Source organism: Anomaloglossus baeobatrachus, chromosome 2 (genome assembly GCF_048569485.1).
Source record: "Anomaloglossus baeobatrachus isolate aAnoBae1 chromosome 2, aAnoBae1.hap1, whole genome shotgun sequence".
Lineage (NCBI taxonomy): Eukaryota > Metazoa > Chordata > Amphibia > Anura > Aromobatidae > Anomaloglossus > Anomaloglossus baeobatrachus.
The window spans coordinates 111,821,283-111,834,496 of NC_134354.1; the positions used below are offsets into that span (position 1 = coordinate 111,821,283).

The 13,214-nt window shown below is 48.7% G+C and overlaps 1 protein-coding gene across 1 annotated transcript in view; it reads right to left on the bottom strand.

The window, feature by feature from the left end:
• The window catches only part of RABGEF1 (RAB guanine nucleotide exchange factor 1), a 69,709-nt gene that overhangs the window by 36,719 nt on the left and 19,776 nt on the right, over positions 1 to 13,214 (bottom strand). Inside the window, exon 3 of the mRNA XM_075335271.1 lies at positions 11,962 to 12,131. Coding sequence (XP_075191386.1) covers positions 11,962 to 12,131 — 170 coding nt within the window. The remainder of the gene's footprint in view (positions 1 to 11,961; positions 12,132 to 13,214) is intronic.

Below are 13,214 nucleotides of genomic sequence, written 5' to 3' on the forward strand. Positions count from 1 at the left end.
ACGTGTATCCTTAAGGCGCTTGGAAAAACGCTTATCTGGACAAGCTCGGTGTTTCTGGACTGCCTCCCTGAAGTCAGAGTGGTCCAGAAACATACTCGTTGTACGCTTGGGAAACCTGAAACGGAATTTCTCCTGCTGAGAAGCTGACTCCTCCACTGGAGGAGCTGAGGGAGAAATATCCAACATTTGATTGATGGACGCGATAAGATCATTCACTATGGTGTCCCCATCAGGAGTATCAAGGTTGAGAGCGGCCTCAGGATCAGAATCCTGATCAGCTACCTCCGCTTCATCATAGAGAGAGTCCTCCCGCTGAGACCCTGAACAATGTGATGATGTCGAGGGAATTTCCCAGCGCGCTCGCTTAGGCGGTCTGGGGCTGCGGTCTGTGTCAGAGACCTCACCCTGGGATTTATGAGACACCCCGGGAGGACATTGTTGTTCCAACTGAGGGGGACCAGGGTGCAATGATTCAACAGTGCCCATGGTCTGAGATACCGGTCTGGACTGCAAGGCTTCTAGTATCTTAGCCATAGTCTTAGAAAGTCTATCAGTAAAAACTGCAAACTCCGTCCCCGTCACCTGGACAGTGTTAGCAGGTGGTTCCCCCTGGGCCACCCTTAGCAGAGGCTCCGGCTGAGTAAGTGCCACAGGGGCCGAGCATTGCACACAATGAGGGTCAGTGGAACCTGCCGGTAGTATAGCCGTACATGCGGCGCAGGCAGCATAGTAAGCCTGTGCTTTGGCACCCTTGCTTTTTGCGGACGACATGCTGTTGTCTCCTCTGAGCAATCCAGGAGGGTATATAGCCAAAAATCAACCGTGCACCATACAGTGTAAAGTATAGCCTATAAGCATATAAATCTATATGTACACTTCTGCACTAGTGGGGCCAGCACCTCAGGTGCTGCTTACCGCCCGCTCAAAGCGGTTGTGTGATCACCAGAATCCATGCCTGGGTCTCCCAGAGCTTGTCTCCCCTCTCCAGCGTCAGAAGAGCTGACAGGAATGGCTGCCGGCGTCCTGAGGAGAGGAGGGGGCCGTGGGCGTGCCCTAGAAAGTGCGGGAATCTGGTGCCCCACTGTGCACAGTGAGGGGGGTGGAGTATGCAAAGCATGTTCCAGCCCTCAGCGCTGACGTCCTGTGCAGCGTCCCGCCCTTCCCCTGACTGGCAGGCCTGGGGGCGGGAAAAAAAGTGAGACTGGGCCGCAAAAGCCGGGGACTAAAGTTATAAGCGCGGCCGGCGTATAAGCGCGGTCGGCGTGGTAGTCCCCGGCGTACTAACACTCCCAGCCGCGCTGCAGTGTGAAATGGCAGCGCGCGGTCAGCGCGGTAGTCCCCAGTAAACTAACACACCCAGCCACGCTGCAGTGTGTGATGGCACAAGCGCGGCAGCGCTGCGGTCCCCGGCGCACTAACACACCCAGCAATGCTGCAGTGTTTCTGTGCGCGGTCCCCACGGGGACACAGAGTACCTCAAAGTAGCAGGGCCTTGTCCCTGACGATACTCGGCTCCTTGTCCAGCAGAGTCCCCAGGGGCTGTGGATGGAGCACGGTCTCAGTGCCTGGAGACCGATTAGGATCCCACTTCACCCAGAGCCCTAAAGGGATGGGGAAGGAAAACAGCATGTGGGCTCCAGCCTCCGTACCCACAATGGATACCTCAACCTTAACAACACCGCCGACAAGAGTGGGGTGAGAAGGGAGCATGCTGGGGGCCCTGTTATGGGCCCTCTTTTCTTCCATCCGACATAGTCAGCAGCTGCTGCTGACTAAGCTGTGGAGCTATGCGTGGATGTCAGCCTCCTTCGCACAAAGCATGAAAACTGAGGAACCCGTGATGCACGGGGGGTGTATAGGCAGAAGGGGAGGGGCTTTACACTTTTAAGTGTAATACTTTGTGTGGCCTCCGGAGGCAGAAGCTATACACCCAATTGTCTGGGTCTCCCAATGGAGCGACAAAGAAATCACTTTTCTAGTGCGCACAGAGCCTGAGTGTTATTTCCCCTGCAGCTGCTCACTTGCAGTCACTGTTAGTCACTGCTCAATATAACGAGCGCGGTGTAATCACTCGCCTACTCCTGGTCAGCCTGCTTGACCCACGCGGTTTGCCAGAATTTAAAAAATTCCTCCACCGTTGAGTTTTAATAGCAGGTAGTTTGCAAAGCTGCTTGTTTTTAAAAACAAATTGTTCCCCATTAATAAGATGAGACAACACGAATGAAATGCAGTTTTATTGAAAATGTGACCCTTTATAAGAACATTCCTCATTTTTTTACATTGTAAAATAATCTCTACCTAGAACAGTTAATACCAAATAAAATACTGTCCCTTGACTAAGGGGTGCTTCACACATAGCGAGATCGCCGAGTCACAGATTTTTGTGACGCACCAGTGAGCTCATTAGCGATCTCGCTGTGTGTGACACTGAGCGGTGATCTGGCCCCTGCTGTGAAATCGCTGCTCGTTACACACAGTGCTGGTTCATTTTTTGGTCGTTGCTCTCCCGCTGTGAAGCACACATCGCTGTGTGTGACAGCGAGAGAGCAACGATCTGAATGTGCAGGGAGCCGGCGTCTGGCAGCCTGAGGTAAGCTGTAACCAAGGTAAATATCGGGTAACCAAGGGAAGCCCTTTCTTGGTTACCCGATATTTACCTTGGTTAATAGTGTCTGCTGCTCTCACGCTGCCAGTGCCGGCTCCCTGCTCCCTGCACACATAGTGGGAGTACAGATCGGGTAAAATAGGCACAGCAGTTTGCTTATTAACCCGGTGTACTCTGGCTAGGAGTGCAGGGAGCCAGCGCTAACCGGTGTGCACTGGTAACAAAAATAAATATCGGGTAACCAAGCGCTTGGTTACCCGATATTTACCTTAGTTACCAAGTACAGCGTCGCTTCCACGCGTCGCTGCTGGCTGGGGGCTGGTCCACTGGTGAGATCTGCCTGATTGACAGCTCACCAGCAACCATGTAGCAACGCACCACCGATCCTGACCAGGTCATATCGCTGGTGGGATCGCTGGAGCGTCGCTAAAGTGTGACGGTACCTTAACATAATGAAAGCACGAGCCACCTTGCTGGACACTTTATCCAACATAGGGAGATTGTAGTAGAAAGAGCTGGTTTTAGGCACTGGTCTCCTCTGTGACCATGACCTCGGCACCTCACCGCACACAGATGACTGCAATGGCTGGCGCCGAGGACGAGCATCACAAAGCAGAGCTAAGACGTCAGGAAGACTAATGTTCATGGGCAAACATGGCTGGCGGTTCCTAACACCATGTTTGTGTAATGCATGAACAGGGTAGGTGTTTTTTTTTTTTGGGGAGGGGGGGGGGGGGGGGCATTGTATTTTAATATATGGCACCATTCACTTAATCTAATGTATGGGGGGAAAAATACCCAATGGTGAAAAGAAAACCACATTTTTTTGGGCCTTGCTTTTATGGCGCTCATTGTCAGTTAAAAACTAACTAACTGGCAACAATATTTCCCAGGTCAGTATGACTCCAGCAATAAATAAATTAAAAAAAAAAAGCGATGAAGTTCTAGTGCCTTAAAGGGAACTAGTCATCAGATTTGTCTCCTATAAGCTGCGGCCACCACCAGTGAGCTCTTATGTACGGCATTCCAGAATACTGTATATAAGAGCCCAGGCCGCTCTGTATAATGTAAAAACACTTTTATAATACTCACCTAAGGAGCGGTCCGGTCGGATAGGTGTCACTGCTCTTTTCCGGCGCCTCCTCTCTGCTGCGATTTGCATCTTCCTTCCTGGCCCAGTGTGTATGACGTGTCTACGTCATCCACACAGGCCGACATTGTGGTCCTGCACAGGTGCACTTTTTTCTGCCCTGCTGAGAGCAGATCAATGTACTATAATGCACAGGCACGAGGAAAGGTTAAACACCGCTCTAATATGTACACTACAGTACTTTGATCTCCTCTGACAAGGGCAGATGAAAGTGCGCCTGCTCAGGAGCGTAACGCCCGCTTGTGTGACTGACGTAGGACACGTAATGCACACGGGCCTCAGAAGATGGAGGACGGCAATCCCTGCAGAGAGGAGGCGCTGGACCAGAGAGTAGTGACCTCCATCTGACTGGACCGCCCCAAGGGGAGTATTATAAAAGTGTTTTTACATTATACAGGAGCGGCCTGGGCTCTTATATACAGTATTCTTGAATGCTGTACAAGGGGCTGCTGATCAGTCTTTGGCTTTGTGATTTTTTTTTCTTTGTTTCTATGGTAACGAATGTTACATCAAATGAAAGCCTTGTGTGTCTAATATAGGTTTTCAAAATGTTGTGTTTGTTGCTTATAACAACAGTGTTCTATGCACGCAGAAAAACAAAATGGTGGAGTCTGATGAGCTATTCACAGCAACTGAGAGCAGAGGAGGGATAAAATTCTTATTTCTGCAAGGAAAGTCCGCAAAGGATATTCATGGTGATATGTCACAGACATTGGGGGATCAATGCCCTTCATATTCCACAGTTAAGAATTGGGTTGCCAAACGGGCCACTTCAGCACCAATGATGAGGAACGTCCTGGACGACAGAGAGTGGTTGTTGTTCAGGAGATCGTCGATGCTGTGCACAACCTCATACTGGAGAATTGACATTTGGACATGAGGAAGCGATCTGCAAAGTAAGTCCCCAAATGTTTGACAACAGAGAAGCATGTGAGTGAAAACTTCCCGGTCCATTTGTCAGCATTACTGGACTGATAAGAACTTCCTGGATCGACTGGTCACTATGGATGAGACCTGGATTTATTTGTAGGACACTGGATGAGGAGAACCACTATGCCTCTATTCTTCTGACTGCTCCTTGTTTTCAAAGATGTTTAGGGTGCAAAAATCAGCCACTAAGGTGATGGCGTCTGTGTTCTGGGATAAGGAGGACGTGCTGCTAGTGGACTACCTTCAAAAGGGTTCCACCATCAATGCAAGGTATTAAATTGAACTTTTGGACCAATTGAAGGCCAAAAGGCGCGTCAAGCTGTCCAAAGGAATCTTGTTCCTGCAAGACAACGCCTCCGCTCACTCTGCACAAGCGGCCTCAGCAAAACTGGCAGAGCTGGGCCTCCAAGTTGCTTGACCACCACCAAACAGACTATCATTTGTTTCCAAACCTGAAGAAACACCTCTGGGGTACGAAATTTCACACCATTTCTGATGCCATGGATGCTACAGTTGTCTGGTTTGAGGCACAACAGAAATCGTTTTTGCTAAGCTTACAGAACTTGGAATACAGATGTAAGAAGTGTGTTGATATCAGTGGAGAGTGTGTGGAATAAATGTAAAGTTTCAACACCCTTTCCTGTTTCTTTCTGGGTAAAGCCAAAGACTTATCAGCAGCCCCTTATATATAAAAGCTCACTGCTGGTGGCCGCAACTTATAAATCGCCAAATCTGCTGACAGGTTCCCTTTACAAAAAAAAAAAAAAAGAAAGAAAAAAAAAAAAAAAGAAGGGTTTGTCTGAGACAATAACGTTTCTATTTTTCACACACTGAGCTGAAGTTTGTACTGATACCACAAGAAATTTTGAAGCATTTTGTGTGACTGGTGCGACAACCAAAAATTAGGTTTCCATTTTGTTTGTGTTTCAGGTTTAGTGTACAGATACATTTTATATTAATTTTTTTTTTTAACTTCTTAGCCCCGCATGGTCCGGTGGGCGCCGATGCACAGGTGCAATTATAAGGTAACTCTGTACAGTGCGGTTATAAGCAGATGCCAGATGTGTAACACAACCATCATCTGAACAGGTATGGTGTGGGCTGCATACCCTCCCTCTGCCCACATGACATTAAATCTGTATTTATGGTTGTGAAAGGATTGGTACTATTTTTTTTACATGAAGGATGATTTTACAGATGTTTAGCTGATTATCACTACAGTGTCTGATACGAAACTTATTAGTGGTCATGTTCCATTGATTTTATTTGCGGAGAAAAAAAACAAAAACAAAAGAAAGTTACATGGGTTTAAAGGGAACCTGTCAGCAGAAATTTTGCACAAAACCTAAAAGATTCCTCCTCTGCAGCTCCTGGGCTGCATTCTAGCAAGGGTCCTGTTATTATTGTGCCCCCTGTGCGACCAAAATAAAGACTTTATAAATTCTTACCTTTTCGTATGGCAATCTTTTTTTATAGTCACGGGGGCGGGCTTTCTGGCGTCCGTTATTCTCCCTCCTGGTCCTTTATGCCGTCCCCCATAGATCCTTTCCATAGCTGATGACGCTGCCCAGTGCTCCAGCGGTCCCCGCGCATGCCCAGTGCCAATCTCACGGGACTGAGCATGGTGCACAGTGTGACTGCTGGTGACGTGTTGCGCAGGCGTGAGATTATGGGCGGCACTGTGATTGTCATCAGCAAGTAGCCGCCCATAATCTCGTGCTTGCGCTTTCCCCTCTGCCTCCACCGTTCTACGCAAACGCTGGCCATTTGACCCCATGTCACCTCTTACCCATCTTTCCCTGGAGCAGGAAATAGATGGGAGGTGACGTGGGGTCATATGGCCAGCGCTTGCGCAGAACGGTGGAGGTAGAGGGGAAAGCGCGGGCACGAGATTATGGGCGGGCACTTGCTGATGACAATCGCTGCGCCGCCCATAATCTCACGCATGTGCACACGTCACCAGCGGTCACACTGTGCTCAGTCCCGTGAGACTGGCACTTTGCATGCGCGGGATCGCTGGAGCACTGGGCTGCGTCATCAGCTATGGAAAGGAGCGATGGGGGACGGCATAAAGGACCAGGAGGCAGAATAACGGACGCCAGAAAGCCCGCACCCGTGACTATAAAAAAAGATTGCCATACGAAAAGGTAAGAATTTATAAAGTCTTAATTTTGGTCTCACAGGGGGCACAATAATAACAGGAACCTTGCTAGAATGCAGCCCAGGAGCTGCAGAGGGGGAATCTTTTAGGTTTTGTGCAAAATTTCTGCTGACCGGTTCCCTTTAATCTCTATCACACAATATACAGTGAACCCATCAGCTTTATTTTATGGGGTCACCAGAAGTAGTGCTGTACAGGTCAGAGTGCAACAACACCAATCTCTCTGTGGTTGGGAACAGTTGAGAAATTCTGCATTTTACCTTTATGTAGATGCATGAGCACTAGGTAGCATCTGTCTACCTGCAGTTCATCCCCCCACGTCCATCCTCCCTGCCTAGTGTTGCCCTTCACTCTGTAATTGACAGTGGAGACACAGACTCTTCTTTTGGCTGTGGTGGCACATTAAGAACAGCACAAACGCAAAATTCAGTGGTGACTTCACCCACCAGAGCCCCTGTATCCCCGGTGTCAATAATACAGCACAGGGCGAGGCAGGCAAAGGAAACCTGACTGCAAGTGCACCCATATGATACACCCCCAGTGCACTTGTAGTATAATTTGCATAACAGTAAAAATCTCGATTTTTCAACTATAGTGCAACAGATCACAAAGGTATTGTTGTAATTGTGGCACACTGATCTATACACCTCTGATTAATACCATTAATTGAAGCAGTCAGGTTGCTGCTACATGACAGATACATGTGAACATACAGCGAGACACAGACACAAGCAACATGGATATAAATATTATGGACCCACCTCGGATCTTGTCATAAAGCACTTGTGTGTCAATGGAGGGGTAATGAAGTAAAATACGACAATGACACATTAAAACACAAAATGATAAAGCAAATTATAAAAGAACCACGGAATTAGCAAACTTAGGGCATGTGCACACGATTGTTAATTGCAGATTATTTTACTGCTGCGCATGTGTTGGCATGAATAACGCTGTGTAAGATGCACGATTTTTTCATGCCTTTTAACCACATTCATTTGGAAAGGTGAAAAATGCTGCAAAAATAAATTTTATTCTGCAGATATGAAAAAATGCCTAGAAGGTTCAAATCTGCAAGAAAAGATAAGCATAATCAGCATGAGAATTCAGACATTTACCTGGATGGTAGTTCAAAACAACGTGTGAACGAGCCCTAAGACGGCAGATTGTGGAAAGCACATGTAGCAAGCACAGGCGATGGAAACAGCAAGTCACAAGCTAGAAGAGACGCGTGGATCAATTACTGTACGGGAAGGTCTGGGCCACCCGAGACACAGAGTGACCATTGTTTTCATATTTCATAGATTAATAGGACACATGAAAATAAGCAACTTTGAAATATATCAAACACATTTGCTTCTTTCTCTGCCAGAATTTAATCAGACATAAATTTAAATCAGAAAAGAAGGGAATTTTGTTTACTTACCGTAAATTCCTTATCTTCTAGCTCCTATTGGGAGACCCAGACAATTGGGTGTATAGCTTCTGCCTCCGGAGGCCACACAAAGTATTACACTTTAAAAAGTGTAACCCCTCCCCTTCTGCCTATACACCCTCCCGTGCATCACGGGCCCCTCAGTTTTGGTGCAAAAGCAGGAAGGAGGAAACTTATAAATTGGTCTAGGGTAAATTCAATCCGAAGGATGTTCGGAGAACTGAACCATGAACCATAAGAACAAATCAACATCAACAACATGTGTACACAAAACAACAACCAGCCCGAAGGGAACAGGGGCGGGTGCTGGGTCTCCCAATAGGAGCTAGAAGAAAAGGAATTTACGGTAAGTAAACAAAATTCCCTTTTTCTTTGTCGCTCCATTGGGAGACCCAGACAATTGGGACGTCCAAGAGCAGTCCCTGGGTGGGTAAAAGAATACCTCAATAAAAGGAGCCGAAAACGGCCCCCTCTTACAGGTGGGCAACCGCCGCCTGGAGGACTCGCCTACCTAGACTGGCGTCTGCCGAAGCATAGGCATGCACCTGATAGTGCTTCGTGAAAGTGTGCAGACTAGACCACGTCGCTGCCTGACACACCTGCTGAGTCGTCGCCCGGTGCCGCAATGCCCAGGACGCACCTACGGCTCTGGTAGAATGGGCTTTCAACCCTGAAGGAAGTGGAAGCCCAGAAGAACGGTAGGCCTCGAGAATCGGTTCCTTGATCCACCGAGCCAAGGTTGACTTGGAGGCCTGAGAGCCCTTACGCTGGCCAGCGACAAGGACAAAGAGTGCGTCTGAACGGCGCAGGGGCGCCGTGCGAGACACGTAGCCAGAGCAGCGTGAGGAGGCCGGGGAAGAGTCCCAGCGAGGCCGCTTAGCCGGTCTGGGACTGCGATCCGGGCAGGAGTCCTCCGCCTGGGACCTAAGGGCTATCCTGGGAGCGCGCTGCGGCCTAGACCGAGAAGGCCCTGAAGGAGACAAACTAACAGGGGCCGGGGCCTGTGAAGAGCCCGGTCTGGACTGCAATGCCTCAAGGAGCTTAGATGACCATTTGTCCATAGACTATGCAATGGATTGAGAAAGTGACAGAGTTTCTCAGCGAAAGAGGCCAATGACGGTGACTCTGTCCCTGCAGCCTGCTCAGGAGGAGCAGGGGGATCTACATGAGCCGAGGGGCCCACAACTGCCCTGGGCTCCGGCTGAGCAAGCGTGGCAGGAGTCGAGCATTGATCACAGTGAGTGGATGTGTGCCTCCTTCCACACAAAGCATAAAACTGAGGAGCCCGTGATTCACGGGAGGGTGTATAGGCAGAGGGGAGGGGTTACACTTTTTTAAAAGTGTAATACTTTGTGTGGCCTCCGGAGGCAGAAGCTATACACCCAATTGTCTGGGTCTCCCAATGGAGCGACAAAGAAAATTGTCAATTCTGAGGTAAAAAAATCTGTATTCAGTGAAGACTTTCCCATTACTGAGATAAGAGCTGCTAATGATAAGATTCTATCCATCTATGACGGGGGCAGAGCCAGGCGCTAGGTGGGGGGGGGGGGGGTGGGTAGAGACAGGCACTAGGGGAGGGGGGGGGGGCAGAGCCAGGCACTAGGAAAGGGGGGGGGGCAGAGCCAGGCGCTAGGGGAGGGGGGGGGGCAGAGCCAGGCGCTAGGTGGGGGGGGGGGGGGGAGCCGAGCCAGGCGCTAGGGGGGGGGGAGGGGAAGCCGAGCCAGGCGCTAGGGGGGGGGGGAGCAGAGCCAGGTGCTGGGGGGCAGAACTCCATCCCCCTCTCTCTCCTATTTACATAGCATCTCATCAGCACCTGCTGACATCTCAGTAATGGGAAAGTCTGCACTAAATACAGATTTTAACTCAGAATTGAGAATTTTGATAATGACGGATCAATTCTGGGAAAGAGAAGTAAGTATGTCTGATAGTAAACAACTTTGTAATATACCTTTTCATGTGCAAATTAAAATGACTGTTACACTATAAGCAGCATTCCCCGAAACCTCTATATTACTAGTAGTATTAATAAGCTTGGGCTGAACACAGTTTTTTTCTGATTCTGGAGAAACCTGAGCGGCAGAGACCACAATAGTGTTATTTTGGAGACATTTTTGGATGTGCTGCCTTTTTACATAGCTAAGACGATGGCAGAGTGATGCACTGTACAGTCCCAATATCCCGACTGACGCTCCCAGCCTTACAACTTATCAGGCACTGATCAGAGCCAAGAAATTGAATATTTGATCACTTAAGCAGCAAAGCCCATGACAAGCGCAGGTTAGTAGTGACATCTCACAACGAGACAATACTGGATTGAAAAGAAAAGAAAAAAAAAAATTGTCTGAGCAAAATTGAGATTTTACTAATGGCTTGGTAGATAATTGTAATGAAAGGTGGAACGACACACAGTTTAAAGGAAAACTGTCACCAGGTTTTTGCCACCTAATCTGAGAGCAGCATAACGTGTGGACAGAGACCCTCATTCCAACAAAGTGTCAGTTACTGGGCTGCGTAGTGTAGCTTCTATAAAATCACTGTTTAATTAGCAGATTGTCATTACAGGACTACTTGGTGCACTGTCAGGTAGTCCAGCATATTCATGAGCTCTGAATAACTGCTAGATCTGCAGCAGAGAAAACTGATTGTATCAGCATAACGTAAGGGCAGAGATCCTGATTCCAGTGGTGTGTCACTTACTGGGCTGCCTTGTGTAGTTTTGATAAAATCACTGATTAATCAGCAGTAGATCATCATTAGAGGACAGGTAGTCCAGTATATTCATGAGCTCTGTATAACTGCTAGATCTGCAGCAGAGAGAACATTGATTGTATCAAAATGACAGCAAACAGCCCAGTAAGTGACCCATCGCTGGAATCAGGGTCCCTGTCTCTTCATTATGCTGCTCTCAGATGGGGGGGGGGGGGGGGGGGGGGGGGGGGGGGGGGGGAGTAAAACCTGGTGACAGATTCCGTTTAAAGAACGCAGCACAGACACACTCCACACTGCTATACGCAACAGGAGCACACACTAAAAAGCACGTAGCACTGGCTCAGCTACATTACCTTCAGCAGGGGAGGTCAGCTCCCAGGGGGGACCAAAGAGACCCTTGAGGTCCCTGAGAATATCAGTGCTGCGCTCCCTCCCTCCTGCCTGCATTGCCTTACCAGGCTTCTCTTCAGTGTCTGAATTATTTCAGGATCAAACCAGATTGCCAAAAATGATAAGTGACCAGAGGAGGGGTAAAATCAGGGCAAGGAGAAATAAAACAAGTTATGATTAATGGATGAAACACAACATGCAAATTAAAACAGCAAAGCAGCGCATGCAGATAATTGGGGTCCCCATTGCTTTAGGTTTGCCTTTGTGTAACCAGATTATTAGACCTGGAGTGGTTTGGGCACGGTGCGGCTCGCGCTGGGTGTTTATAGGAAGCCGCTATCTTACAGATCTGTAACGTTGGCTGCTCTGCAAGAATTTACCTTTAAGTAACAGAAAGAGAAACAAATCTGCGGACGGCATGCTCTGAATTTCAGAAATGCTTTGACCATAATGGCAATGTCACACGACCTGCACAAGACGCCATTCATGTGTGGATAGAATCGTCCTCTGCCAGCGGCGGCGTCCTAGGACTGACACATCACAGTGGTGAGGCAGCGCACGCTGCGAGGCACGCCGGTTACCTTTCTTCGGCACACTTTTGGATGAGGCTGTAAAGAATTTCTTCACGGTCGTCACTTTTCTTGTTTTCTCATTGGATTTCTTTTCTTCAAACTTGGTGAAGCCGAGTGATGTCTGCCCCCCCTGCGCGCCCTGGCTGCTGGCGTAAGCCTCCTCCTCTTCTCGCTGCAAGCTAGAATGGCAAATGTCAACAGGTCAGGCCCAGGGCTCGCATCTAAGCCCAGGAGAGAAGAGAATATCGCTTGTGGGAATTACCCAGTATATTACGTGGATGCAAGAACACGGGGCAGAAAAGGTCAAGACATCGATGAGAATGAAGCGTTCGCACTGGTCTGGACTATGTCAGCAATCTAGTACCGGTCTCGGGAATCCCCCCTCCCCATCTCTCACATTAATGTCGCAGCACTTCTGATAATCTGTTATATGAGCATCAGGTAATAAAAAGTGTAAAATCCTTTAAATCCATAGAGAACGATCAGAGAAGATGCACTGACGCAGCAGCAATGAACGGCCTCTGTCAATGTAATCAGCTGATTGCCAGGGTATAATCCTGAGACCTCCCGCCCGGGAGCAGATGACTGCGGCGGAGCGGTGCACAGACTATTTCTCATGCATCAGCCACTGGTAAAAGGTAATTTTTCATGGCGGACAATCAAATAAATGGCCATCACTGCAATACCCAGTCTGCATCTCTGTGCTGTGGCTCGTGCAAAAGGAAAATCTGCTCCATGAAATCCATGGACAAGACGTCCGGCTATGTTCACACACTGCATCTTTTCTTAAAGGGAACCTGTCACCACTTTTTCTGCCTATAAGCTGCGGCCACCACCACCGGGCTCTTATATACAATATTCTAACATGCTGTATATAAGAGCCCAGGCCGGGGGTGTAACATAAAAAACACTTTATAATACTCCCCTAACGGTCGCGCTGTGGGCCTTATGGGCGTCTCTGTTCTCCGGTGCCGGCACAGTCTCTTTCAGCCATCTTCGTCTTATTTCTGAAGCCTCTACGTCATACACACTCACCGGTCCTGCGCAGGCGCACTACAATACTTTGATCTGCCCTGCTAAGGACCTGAATGCCGGCGAGTGTGGACGACGTTGGACCCGTCATGCACCGCGGCTAGAGAAGAACAAAGATGGCCAAAAGAGGCAGCACCGGACAACGGAGACGCCCATTAGGCCCACCGCGCGACCATTAGGTAAGTGTCAAAGTGTTTATGTTACATCCCCGGCCTGGGCTCTTCTATACA